Source organism: Clarias gariepinus, chromosome 16 (assembly GCF_024256425.1).
Source record: "Clarias gariepinus isolate MV-2021 ecotype Netherlands chromosome 16, CGAR_prim_01v2, whole genome shotgun sequence".
In the NCBI taxonomy this organism is placed as follows: Eukaryota; Metazoa; Chordata; class Actinopteri; order Siluriformes; family Clariidae; genus Clarias; species Clarias gariepinus.
Genome location: NC_071115.1, coordinates 3,524,625 through 3,538,441, shown reverse-complemented (window position 1 = coordinate 3,538,441; position 13,817 = coordinate 3,524,625). Strand labels below are relative to the sequence as shown.

General features: G+C 35.3%; 1 protein-coding gene across 1 annotated transcript in view; it reads left to right on the top strand.

The window, feature by feature from the left end:
* Positions 1 to 9,678: 9,678 nt before the first annotated feature.
* LOC128544933 (deleted in malignant brain tumors 1 protein-like) overlaps positions 9,679 to 13,817 on the top strand; it is a 63,158-nt gene continuing 59,019 nt past the window's right edge. The window contains exons 1-2 of the mRNA XM_053515245.1: positions 9,679 to 9,793; positions 10,289 to 10,318. Of these exons, the coding sequence (XP_053371220.1) occupies positions 9,763 to 9,793; positions 10,289 to 10,318 (61 nt within the window). The 5' untranslated portion in view covers positions 9,679 to 9,762. The remainder of the gene's footprint in view (positions 9,794 to 10,288; positions 10,319 to 13,817) is intronic.

The following is a 13,817-nucleotide window of genomic DNA, read 5'->3' as shown; positions in this document are numbered from 1 at the left end:
TACTAAAAGTAAAAACAGTTAAAGTCTACAGAACTTTAGAGAAGCTGTTCCAGAAATCTTATCATGGCCCAGCAACTTATTAAGATTTTTTGTCACCTTTTTGATGGCTAAATACTATGGTAAAGAAACGGGTGTAACTATATAAACTTTTGACACCTCTGGGGCTCTAACATGTTTTTCTAACTAGTGTGGTTTCTCACCCAAAGTGCAGCAAAACAGGCTTATCGTAAAACACAGCAAAGCCTGGGTTTTTCTTAACTTCCCTTAAGAAGGTTTTTTGCTGAACAGAGAGTGTTATAGATATTTTCTGTGTCCATCAATATAGTCCAGCTCATTAAAAATACATTCTTGGCATGAATGTCAATTCTCTAGTTATAATTTATACTGTAATGTTATACTTACAAGTGTTGCTTTATCTCAATTACAGTACAACTACCCTGTGTTTAATCAGACTGACTAGCTAGTGATTATTTGGGAAAATGCCTCTTTTCTAAACCCCTTTTCTAACTCTTTAACAACTCAGATGAGTTTTTTATCATCTATACAAATACAGACATCATTTGGGTGAATAAGATTTTGGATTACGAAACCAGGTCGTCTTGTGAACTGGTTTTGACGGCACAGGATCACGGATCTTCTCCGAAATCAAGCACCTTGGTGAAAATCAGGGTTCTGGATGTCAATAATAACAGCCCAAATGTTAGCCTTGTGTTTTAATCGAAACTGGAGATCCTGAGGTTTCTGAATGAGCTGGTTATAGAGATTACATGACCAGATTTACAATTTCAGACCCAGACTTAGGAGAACTGAACAAAGACATTGTGTCCCATGAAGGTAGAGAGGGGAAATTCAGCTTAAAGTCTGGAGACGAGTTTGTGTGCTTTATGTGTGGATCGTTTGCTTAACAGGGAGGAAAAGGATCAAAACTAGCTCACCATCATCTCCTCGGAATTGACTAAACATACTGGACAAAAAATAAACCCCTCCTCTTTAGATGCATGAAAAAAAAACTTAATATGTGTCATAAATTTTATTCTGAGAAGGCAGCGGCAGTGGAAACTGTAACACTAAACTGAAAGACGCCTCAAGGACCAGGATGCTAAGGCTTTCCCTCAAGTTAATGCTTGGTAAATCCAAAATTATTTTATTAATACATTTATTCTGTTATTAATATTAAGAATGTTTTTTAACAATGTATATTACAATTTATCTATGAAAGTTAATTGCTGTTTTTAAATGTACAATTATTAATGCAAACGAGAATTGTTTAATTAAATATGGAAGTACAGAAATATAAAATTTAATTAGAATAAAATAAAATAAAAAGTCCTAGTGCGTGTGTTACGGAACTGGGGTGTGGACTTGACGAGAGGCATAAGGGCAGAGGTGATTTGCTGGAATGAGTCTTTATTAGGGAACCCAGAACATGAACAGACACCAAACGAACCTCGAACAGAAACCCTCTCGACTTAACTGACTCCGAAGAGTAACCAGAGCATTGAGCTAAGTATAACATAAATCTAAACATAAAGAACTAGACATAAAAACCAACAAGACTAGGAGACGCACATAAAAGAACTAAACACAAGGTCTAACAAGACTAGAAAATAGGCATAAAGAACTAGGCATAACAGAGATAATCAGCTAGGAGCTAACAGGGTAATGAGAAAAACGTAAATAATTGAACTTAAGGGCTAAACGAAACAAGCTTGGAGCTAAACAGAACCGGCTATGAGCTAACTAGAACAGGCAAGGAACTAAACATGACAGGAGCTAAGCTGAACAAGGAACACAGCAAACAGGCTAGGAGTCAAACAGGCTAGGAGATAAAGAAGACTAGAAGTATGAGAAAAAGAAATAATTAAACATAACAAAGGCTAAACGAAACAGCATTTAAACTAAACTAGAACACAACAAACCAGGAGACACAGGAGTTTGCATGACGCAGAGCTAGAGAATTCACAAAGGGTAGGTCAACAACAAAGGTACCTTCAACAAATACACGACAAGGGAGAAACCAACCACAGGACTATTTATAAAGAACTTAAGGTGCTAACCTCGGTTCAGGTGCGCTCCTGTCACCTGACCGAGGTGCACTCTGGGAAATGAAGTCTATAACAAAACTCAAAAACTACAAATGAAAACAAAATGGAGTCCGGGAACATGGCGCCCTCTGGTGGTATACCGTGACAGCGTGACATTACAATGTAGATATTTATTTTATTGTGGTGGTGTTCTGCAAAGACAGAAATCATAAATTCTGCTTGACTAATACTTTTTTATTAACGTATGATTTATAATAGTAATATACAATTACAATACAATTAGGAATAACATTTGTAAAATATCTTTCTAAATAGAAATAAGAATTACAGTGTTATGGACCTAGTAGCTGACAATTATCAATTCTAAAATTGATGATGCAGAATGCATTGTAGAGAAAATTGTTTATTGATAAAACCTGTTTTAAAAGTTTTTAATAGTCAAACTCAATCAAACTTATTTTGGAGATATGTGTATCTTCAGTACAGTACTTACATATAGCAGCCACATTAAAGCCTTATCTGACTAAAGAAAGGAAAATACTTTAATTCAAACATGGATGAAATTACAGAGTAAACCAAAACAAAACAAAATGCCCAGATACATGACAGTGATTACAAACCAACAATGCTCGACCCAGTTTCTACCCAGACTAATCAGCTATTTACAGATGAGTTAATAGGTGCGTTCGAGCTCATGCTGCGCTGTGCAGACCGATCTGCGAGATTAGCCGGAAGCAGTCGGAGAGGAGCTGAAAACGGAGCCGTCAAGTCGACACGTTGGGGATCTCGTTGCTTCTTCAAACATGGCAGATCACGTGCCGTTTGCCTACTTTATTGCAGATGAACTGGAAGCTATAAAAATACCTTTTTTGTTGGAAGAAATGCAGCAGAATGCAGCAGAATGCAATATTGCATTTAAAAAACATGGACTCAGCATGTCATATGGATATGTGATCATTGAGACTATTATGTAAAAAGAGTTAAGATATATTGGGTGAAAATACTAATTAGTGTTGAAAACAATGCAGAAAGGTGAAAACTAAACACTTAATACATAATTCCATGTGGCATAACCTCATTTCCTAATCTAAAATTCACTTGACACCTGTTGGGTGGATGCTTACATGACACAATACATACAGTGGTGTGAAAAACTATTTGCCCCCTTCCTGATTTCTTATTCTTTTGCATGTTTGTCAAACTTAAATGTTTCTGCTCATCAAAAAATGTTAACTATTAGTCAAAGATAACATAATTGAACACAAAATGCAGTTTTTAAATGAAGGTTTACGTTATTAAGGGAGAAAAAAAAACTCCAAATCTACATGGCCCTGTGTGAAAAAGTGATTGCCCCCCTTGTTAAAAAAATAACTTAACTGTGGTTTATTACACTTGAGTTCAATTTCTGTAGTCACCCCCAGGCCTGATTACTGCCACACCTGTTTCAATCAAGAAATCACTTAAATAGGAGCTACCTGACACAGAGAAGTAGACCAAAAGCACCTCAAAAGCTAGACAATATGCCAAGATCCAAAGAAATTCAGGAACAAATGACTCCAGCATGGAACAGTGGTGAACCTTTCCAGGAGTGGCCGGCCGATGAAAATTACCCAAGGAGCTCAGAGACAACTCATCCGAGAGGCCACAAAAGACCCCAGGACAACATCTAAAGAACTGCAGGCCTCACTTGCCTCAATTAAGGTCAGTGTTCACGACTCCACCATAAGAAAGAGACTGGGCAAAAACGGCCTGCATGGGAGATTTTCAAGGCGCAAACCACTTTTAAGCAAAAAGAACATTAAGGCTCGTCTCAATTTTGCTAAAAAACATCTCAATGATTGCCAGGACTTTTGGGAAAATACCTTGTGGACCAACGAGACAAAAGTTGAACTTTTTGGAAGGTGCGTGTCCCGTTACATCTGGCGTAAGAGTAACACAGCATTTCAGAAAAAGAACATCATACCAACAGTAAAATATGGTGGTGGTAGTGTGATGGTCTGGGGTTGTTTTGCTGCTTCAGGACCTGGAAGGCTCGCTGTGATAGATGGAACCATGAATTCTGCTGTCTACCAAAAAATCCTGAAGGAGAATGTCCGGCCATCTGTTCGTCAACTCAAGCTGAAGCGATCTTGGGTGCTGCGGCAGGACAATGACCCAAAACACACCAGCAAATTCACCTCTGAATTGCTGAAGAAAAACAAAATGAAGACTTTGGAGTGGCCTAGTCAAAGTCCTGACCTGAATCCTATTGAGATGTTGTGGCATGACCTTAAAAAGGCGGTTCATGCTAGAAAACCCTCAAATAAAGCTGAATTACAACAATTCTGCAAAGATGAGTGGGCCAAAATTCCTCCAGAGCGCTGTAAAAGACTCGTTGCAAGTTATCGCAAATGCTTGATTGCAGTTATTGCTGCTAAGGGTGGCCCAACCAGTTATTAGGTTCAGGGGGCAATTACTTTTTCACACAGGGCCATGTAGGTTTGGATTTTTTTTCTCCCTAAATAATAAAAACCATCATTTAAAAACTGCATTTTGTGTTTACTTGTGTTATCTTTGACTAATAGTTAAATGTGTTTGATGATCAGAAACATTTTGTGTGACAAACATGCAAAAGAATAAAAAATCAGGAAGGGGGCAAATAGTTTTTCACACCACTGTATAGAAGTGTAAAATTGTAGACAGTTAATAATTTAGTCTGTAAGACTTACTAGTAAAATTTTATGAAAGTGCAACAAATGCAAGGCAAGAGCTCTAAAGTGTCACCTCAAAGTGCATTTTGAAATTGTAACTGAAAATAAGAGGCAATTTATAACATTGGAAAGATGACAATAAAAGTACATACATTTGCTTGAAACAGAATAAGCTTTATTTGCCATGTTTTCAAGAAGGTTTTAGTAACTGTATAATTTGCTCTTTTTGTCTTCCGATTTTCTTTAGCTCCTCCACAACAGTTCCCAAACTGGTCAACACCTTTTTCTTTTTTAAAAGATTGTGTGCACCTCTCTTTTAGTTGACGCCATCTCTCCAGGTCCGGCCTTACAAGAGACTCAAGCACAGCTGTTTTTCGTTCTGCATGCACTTCATATGCCTCAAAATCGTGAGGGTTGTGAGGATCCCTGACTCCTGGACATGCTTGTACTGGCAGAGGTCCCCGGCTGCTCGTCTACAGAAGCACCTACTGCCTGAGCTTGAGGAAGAGAGATTGATGGAGGCCTGTTTTGAGAAGGTGGATCTTCCAAACATAGAGGAGTAGAGCAGATAGTTCCAGGTGGTGCAGTTCCTATCCCAGAGGACCCAAATAGCTCATCCATTTGCTGCAGAAAAAGCACAATGTAATACGAAAGTGACTTTGTAATAAGATGCAAAATGATCTTATACAGTGCAGGCTTAGACTTACTGTGAAGTACTCCCAGGTTTGCTTTCCCTCCCCAGTTGCACGGGGGCGATCCTTAACTCTTTTGTAAGTAGTTAACATGTTGCTTAACTCCTTTTTTTTTTTTTTTCACTTAACAAGGTGTATCCTTTTTGTGAAAAAGTAGTTTGTAGCTTTTTATAAAAAGCAGTTTTGTTGCGGAAGTAGAGTTGTTGATAAGTTTTTGTAAGGTCCAAATGTAGCAGCGTCATTTTGTGTGTGAATTCTGAAAAAAGACGTTTTTTACCACTGCAAACACATGCATCTTTTTTCCGGTCTTAGGTGCCATACCTTGTGATTTAGGGCGGTCTATCTGGACGGAGGATGGGTTTCTGGCTTCTGAAGGGTTACCACCAACTACATCGGGTGCAGAGGCTAACGGCTTGGTGTAAAGACAACAACCTGTCTCTAAATGTTGACAAGACAAAGGAGATGGTTGTTGACTTTAGGAGGACACTAGGGGACCATTCTCCGCTGAGCATCAACGGCTCTTCTGTGGGAATTGTCGAAAGCACCAAATTCCTGGGTGTCCACCTAGAGAAGGACCTCAGCTGGTCCCTCAACACCAGCTCCCTACACAAGAAAGCCCAACAGTGTCTCTTCTTTCTGAGAAGACTGAGGGACTCCAGTTCTACAGCAATTACACTGGCTCCCAGTTAAGTACCGTATTGATTGTAAAATTTTGCTTCTCATATTTAAGGCTCTACATAGTTTGGCTCCTCCGTATCTCACTGATCTTCTAAACATTGGCAATCCTTCTCGTTCTCTTAGGTCGATACACTCTATTTCGCTCGTGCTGCCGCGCATTTGCTTAAGTACGATGGAAGTGAAAACTTTAAATTTTGTGGCACCTCGGTTGTGGAACTCGCTCCCCCCAACATACGGAACAGTGACAGTCTTTATATTTTTAAATCCCATCTTAAAACTTATCTTTTTACTCAGGCTTACGTGTGAATTGCAGCTTTCCTTCTTTTTTATTTTTTTGTTGTGTGATGGATGTATTTGTGCTGTAAATTTTATAATGTCATTTTTATATTGTTACTATTTTATTGGATGTTTGCTGTAAGGTGTCCTTGGGTGTTCAGAAAGGCGCCTTTAAATAAAATGCATTATTATTATTATTATTATTATTATTAATTATGGAACAACAGATTCTGCACTGTATATAGTGCCCTATTGACATTTTATGCAAATGTGATGTTTTTCAGTCATGTATGTTTTTAAGCCTGACATTGTTTTAATAAATGTTTTAAATAGTATATTGAGGTTGTTTTCTGTTCTGTTGTATTCAATGTATTCAATGTAAAACAAACAACAACAAAAAAAAAAACACTCCAAGGGTTGACTTTGCACTGTTGGAGAAAAAAGTAGTGACACAGTAGAATGAAATAATGACACTTATGAAGTTATTTGATCACCATTTTAACCTATTACAACACTGAATAGGTTTTAAAATTGTACTTTCTAAGTGGGTTTTTTTTTTTTTTTTACTAATAAAAATGTTAAAACTCTAAAGTTAAATTGTAGTAACACTATCCAGTGTTGAGCAGTGTTCATTTTTTACTCCAAACAGAGTTAATTTTACTCTGAAAATTAAACACTATGACAAGAGTCATTTTATTACCAAATACACTCGGGTCCAGTGTTAACTAAACCCATAAGTGATGTCACAGAGGGTTTGTCTATTTTTTATGCATCTTATACTGTACATCTGCTGCGTTCACTGTAATCTGTTTGAAACCTGTTTAATATGAACAGTTTCACCTGCATGGTCATGGTTATCACCTAAAGTGATAAATATTACATATCAATTTATTTGACCCTGTAAGCTAAAACAAACTTCTCTTACTCTTTAACAGCAGAAAAACGCAGTAAGTTTTTGAAATTTACGCACATTGATGCGATGGGTTGGATTACCCAGAGTGTACTGTAGCAAGCACATTGCCGTGCATAATGACCAAATGAGCTTTGAAAAGGAGAAGTAACTTTTGCACGCAATGGCTAAAGAAAAAGTGCGTAAGTATAAAATTATGCCACAGGGTTAATGAATGGTGGTTAAGCTTAGTGAGGTAATACCTTCAGAGCAAAAATCAACAGTACTTAAAGAACCTATAAAGTAACAAAGTTAAGCAATTCACAGAAAAGAGGGAGCAAAATTAGGAAAAAACAAAGACCCACAAAGAAACCCCCATATCTGCAATAAAGGCAGATAGTCCATAGGGGTATGTGGTCACTGTAAGCGTTCACTTGAGACTGAACCTACCCAATTTATAAAGTTCTATGTGATTTTCTATGGTTTCTAAATAAGTATAAAACAGGCAAAGACCACACAGGAATGCCAAAATATCCACCCAACTACAACTGGTTTGGACCCTCACAGTTTTTTCATCCTTCCAGTCCAAGTCCAGAGAAGCTGTTCCAAGCAGCTCAACCTTAAAGACAACTTTATATTAAACGTCTATGGAGTTACTATAGTAAATTAACAGGAGTAACAAGGGGGAGTTAAAATTTTGAATGTTTATGCACTTTATGGGCTCTAACATGATTCTCAAGCACTTCTGAACACAAAAACACACACTGATTAACGTGAGTAAACTGGGTGGGGTCCAGTACAGTCATATAGTATAATGCATTTTGTTGTAACATTCAATTTTCCATATATGGGTTGCTGAAATTCAACAGGTTAGGTTGTTAATTATGTTGGTGTATAGTTTTTATTGTGCAAGTGTCAAGAGTAGGTGGTAATGGCTGTTAATGCCGTGGGAAGAAAAGGGCAGGCATAGACACAGAGGGATTTTTTTGAACAAAAGAGTCTGTAATCAGGATATAACACAAAACAGGAATCACAAAGAAACAAAACAGACAAAGAAACGAACACTCAAATTATACAACCCATAACTGACCAATACCCAGGCTATAGGAAAATACACAAAACATAAGCATTATGCTGATATATTTGGTTAACTGACACGGACTCTAATACACCAACTACACATAACTATATGCATCATGTAGAGACACATGCTTAAAGACACAACACAGACTCAAGCTAAGCTGAATCTGAAAACGGAGACAAGACGAGACACGAGACAAGACTAAGGCTAAAGACATGGCAATCAGCTAAACATGGCTATAAGCTAAACATGGTCATTAGCTACACATACATCTAACTAAGCATGTCTTTAACCTAACATACACATAGCTACACTTACCTTATAGCTAAACAAACAACTAGCTACACTTACCAAATAGCTACCACAACACTAGAGACTCGGGACACAGGCACACACAGAGGCTAACTACTTACCTATTCTCTAACAAACAACACAAGATGACTCAACACCGAATCTGCTCCACACACTCTTGAACACCAAAGACGTACATGCAAACACATTTAGCCTGGGGACATGCTTAGTTGTTATGGGTTAACATGAACTACAAAATAAAATAAACCAACATAGTGTGGCGTGGGCGGGGCGGCGGCTGACGACCGTCATTCATTGCGGGGGGGGCTTTGCGATTTGTGTTCACCATGTTGGGGATTATGTTTGGGTTAGTGGCTTCGGCCCTGTTGGTGGGTGGGTGTGCGTGTGTGATGTGTTGAATGTGCTCTGGTTTATGCTTAGGCTAAATTGGATGTGGTTCTCGTGTGAATGTGCTGCTCATGTTCTACATGCTGTGTACAAAATAAAGTCCTCCCAGCCAAGTTATAACTTTTTTTAAGCTCGCTTGTCTCTCCAATGTCTTTTCTGGTGGTAAAACGCTACAATATAAAGAAAGAAAAACAATACACAAAACAAAATGCCCACTTGACAGTACGTACAAACGTTTAATGCTTGACCCAGTTTACCAGACTAATCAGCTCTTTATTGAAAATTTTACGACCTACCTCGGTTCAGGTGCGCTCCTGCATCACCTGACCGAGGTGCCTTCTAGGAAACTGTCTGCAAAACAAAAACTACAAATGGCAAAACAGTGCCCTCTAGTGGCGATTCCTTACATTAAGTCTTGATCCATGTGTCCTTTTCTACCTTTGAGCACCTTTACATCTAAAGCTCTCTGCACAACTCTACTCATTACAACAGTTTAGTGCAGTAGTATGAACAACTGTTTATAATAGAGTGGAAGTAATATTAACTTTACATTTTAACTGCTCACAGAAACAGGAGGTGGACAAAATAATAACTCCACCTCTTCAAATGTATAGAAAAAGACCATAAGCCTCATCAACTCATAAGTTTCACTGTGAGAAGACAGCAGAACTGGGACCCCTAATTAGGACCAAGTGACACCTCAAGGAACAGGATGCTGAGACTCTCTCTCCATTTATTTTTTGGTAAATTTAACAATTTTATAAAGACATGAATAAATATTTTTATATAAGTCCTAGTCTTTGTATAGTGTTACAGTTTAAATAGTATATTTAAATAAAGTTCTAAATAATTATCATAAATAATATTTTAATATTATTATTACTTAAATATGAATTATAAATAATTTAATACAATTCCACTATAATTCAAGTCCTGAAATAACAGGTTAAGATATACACAGCTTTAGTTTAGTGTATTTTGTTTTATGTGTATTAGTTCATGCGATTAATGATAGGTTCCCTCCAGCACTTAACCATGTAGTACTATAGCTCTCAAAATAGCTAAATTTATTTATATTACAGTTAATTTAGCTTATTTTTACCAAGATTATTAGAAAATAATATTATATATAATAATATAATTATAATTATATATAATAATATAATATAATATATTATAAAAATAAATATGAATGATCTGGGTCAATAAAATCTTTTTCCTTTATTTTCTCTCCACAGTCAGTGTCTTTAGAGCTTCTCTGCTGGCTGGTAAGTGAACCTCTCATTTAAATATAATGTACTGACTGTAAAACACTTTTGCTGATGTAATAACTTTTTTCCAATCATGATTTTCACATTTTCAAAGGAATTACAATCTAAAAAGAAATTCTAATTTAAAATGATTAGTTTTATATTTTCTTTTAACACCAAAAACCTAATCTCTGAAAGTAGAAAAAGATTGATTACAAAAACTATTAATTTTTTTAACTATATGCACTAATTACGATTACTATCAAGATTTATTATACTGATAAGATTTAAAATGTATACATAATAGAAAAAGTAAAATACAGTAACCTGCTTATGTAAATGTGCACACTTCTAAATATGTTTTAAAGCACATTAAGCTTGTAATGCATCACTTCTCTGAATTTTCTACAGTAGTAAATACCTGCAAAAAAATTGAGATGACAGATTTTAATATGGGATGTAGCACATGACAATAATTTCAATGTTATTATAAAGTTGCAACAGGCAACTTTATAACAGGCAACAGTTTATGACACTGTGTTCAACTTTAAACTTTAAATTATGCTGAGCGTAAAATTGCAAAACACTGACACTTTGCTTCGGAAAATCTGGACAAATCGCTGAGTCAGTCACTAAATCAAAATAAAGAAGAACATTTAACAATCTTACTCAATCTTTTAAAATGCAAATCTGACATGTTTCATTTCTTCTTCTTCTTTTTCTTTATCTTCTTCTTTTCATTCTCTCTTTGACCTGTTTTGGGATGTGCTTCTATTTTTTTTTTTTTTACCAAAAAGGATTTATTTATCTCATTTATTCCCATGTTTATTTTTCTGCCATGTGTATGTTTCCTGTTTTTATATTACACTTTTTTGTTCTCTTTTCTTTTCATGTTTATTTAATGATTTTCTTTTCTTTTCTTTTATTTCCATTTCATTTCTTTATATTCATACTCTTTCTTTATTTCTCCCCTTTCTTTCTTAGATGTAGCAATACATAATAACTTAGTACTACATTTCTAATAATATACTCAACAAGCTCCAAACATCAGGTGGTGACATTAGTAACAAATTGTACATTGGTAACACATGTACATCAAACATTAGTATATTTAAACATTAGTGTATTTAAAAAGTGCAGCATGCACTGTATGTTTCAGGCAGTGTAGAAAAGTTTATTATTCATTATTTAAAAAAATTTCTGAGAAACAAAGTGCCGTCAGAAATGAAATCAAATCAGTTCAGGAAATCAAAATATTTACATAAAAAAATTAATACGAAAAATAAAGTAAAAATAAAACAAATTAACCTGCAGTTTACCTTCCTGACAGTTTTGTATTGTATGCCTTTATTGACAACAAAAGAGAGGCATGAAATAGTTATAACAAAAACTAAATATAGTTGCAAGCGATGAGCGGGCCACTGGCACCCCAGGTGCATTGAACAACCTGTGTGTGTACTGAAAAAAATAACTTGTAAAATTTACTTGATAAAATCCTCGTAACAATTTGCACACATAGATTTTAAGTAAATTTTATTGCTCCAATATTAAGTAAAACTCACCCGTAATTGTGAGGTAAAATCTACTTATATCAATTAAATTAACTATCAAAGAAATCAAGTAAAAGTTAGATAATTATATTTAATGCACAAGTTAGATTTATTTAAAATAATCAAGTAAAGTTAATTTATTGTTGTATTAGCAGGAACCTTGGTTTTATAAAATTATTAAGTAAATCTTACTATCATTTTGTTTTGTGAGATTTTCCCTTACTTGGTTTTATCAATTTATATTACTCCCTATAATAATGTAAACATTGCTAATTTATGTTTTGGAAAGAAATGTAAGTAATAATTTCATCTATATCTTTCATAAATCACACAACTAAAATATAATTAAACAGTTTATTTACCAACATTACCAAATATTTTTGACATTCACAGTCTGGATACAGGTTGTCTTTTTAATAAAAGTGCATTTATCTAAATTTTGCATCCGTGGGAACAACTGCACGCACCAGGGCCAGAAATACTTGATTTAAACAAAATTGTGTAAAATAATAATAATAAATAAATAAATAAATAAAATACAGCATTCGTTTAGAAATAAAATACAGCAGAAAATACAGTAAACAAACTGTAGAATAAACTTTAAAACTTAATAGCCCTCTGAAGCAGTGAAGTTGCAACATTCAAATCAGCACTCTGGACTAGTGCACTTAAAAGTATGCCATTGAAACCGTAACGCATTAAAACATTTTAAGCTAAACATGTAAACACTGAACATGTAAAGACTTGTAGTCATGCCATATCAAATGTTTTAAGATAACTTCATCTTTAAAGCTTGCACATTTGGTGATAGCTTAATCCCATCAAGTTCTAAAAGAACTTTCTGAAATAGCTCAAATGTGTAGCGCAGTGCTCAGGGGTGTGCACGGTTAAGGGTATAAATTATTCCCATAAGCAGTGAACATGCCTTTGCAGTATTGCCACATTCTTGCAAAATTTCCTTTTCTTCAAGGATTATGGATACACCAACCGGTTCTTCCCCTTCGACAGCACGGACAACAAGGATTTTAAGAATATGCAAACTGGCATCACTTCATCTCTCCTCCTGCATAAAAATAAATAAAGAATTATTTTGAGAAACAAAAAAATCTGAATTGCTTAAATCACCTGTGCTGACTTCATTATCACAGAGAAAAAATAATAATAAAAATAATTGATAATAAAAAATACCATCACTTCATATACTTCAGATTGTTAAAATTGGGTTAAATTGCTTTACCAATAATTTTGCATCAATAAAACATTGTAAAACATGGCATGAGATGGCTACACTCCATATAGATTACACTTCACCTTTACAGTGTCAGGAAATCCTATGATGAATGCTGAGTTTGTATTTAAAGGGTTAGTCAAAACATGAAAATTCTTTCAATAATTACTCAGATTTATTTATTCATTTGCATTTGGTATAAGCTTCTGTCCAATGCAACAAACACTATATTCAAGGTACAAGTTTTTATTTATAACTTGTGATTTACAATTACTTGCTTTTCCTGGGAATCAAACCCATGACCTTGGTAGCACCATGCTCTACGGTTTGAGTTAGATATACTGTAGATGGTCATCACAGTATATCATAATCATAATTGTATAATTAATAAGAAAACAATGCTTTACCAGGCAATCATCAAAGAGATCCTCTTCCTTCTCCCCAAGGTAGAGAATGAGACTGCAGATAACAGATTCATGTCTCATCTCTACGCTTTGTTTCTGTGAAAATATTTACATTGTATCAGTACATAATCTTTTATTCGTACAACTACATTTAGTCATTTCTTCATCTTTTGTAAGTTTGCCTTTATCCAAAGCAAATTACAAAAGAGAAACGCATCAAGCATGCCAAGCAGTGCTACTACACCCTAAAAAAGGCTGGGTTAAAAACAACCCAATCTGAATTGTTTTTAACCCAGCTGCTGGGTAACTATTGGACTAACTACATGCTGGGTTAA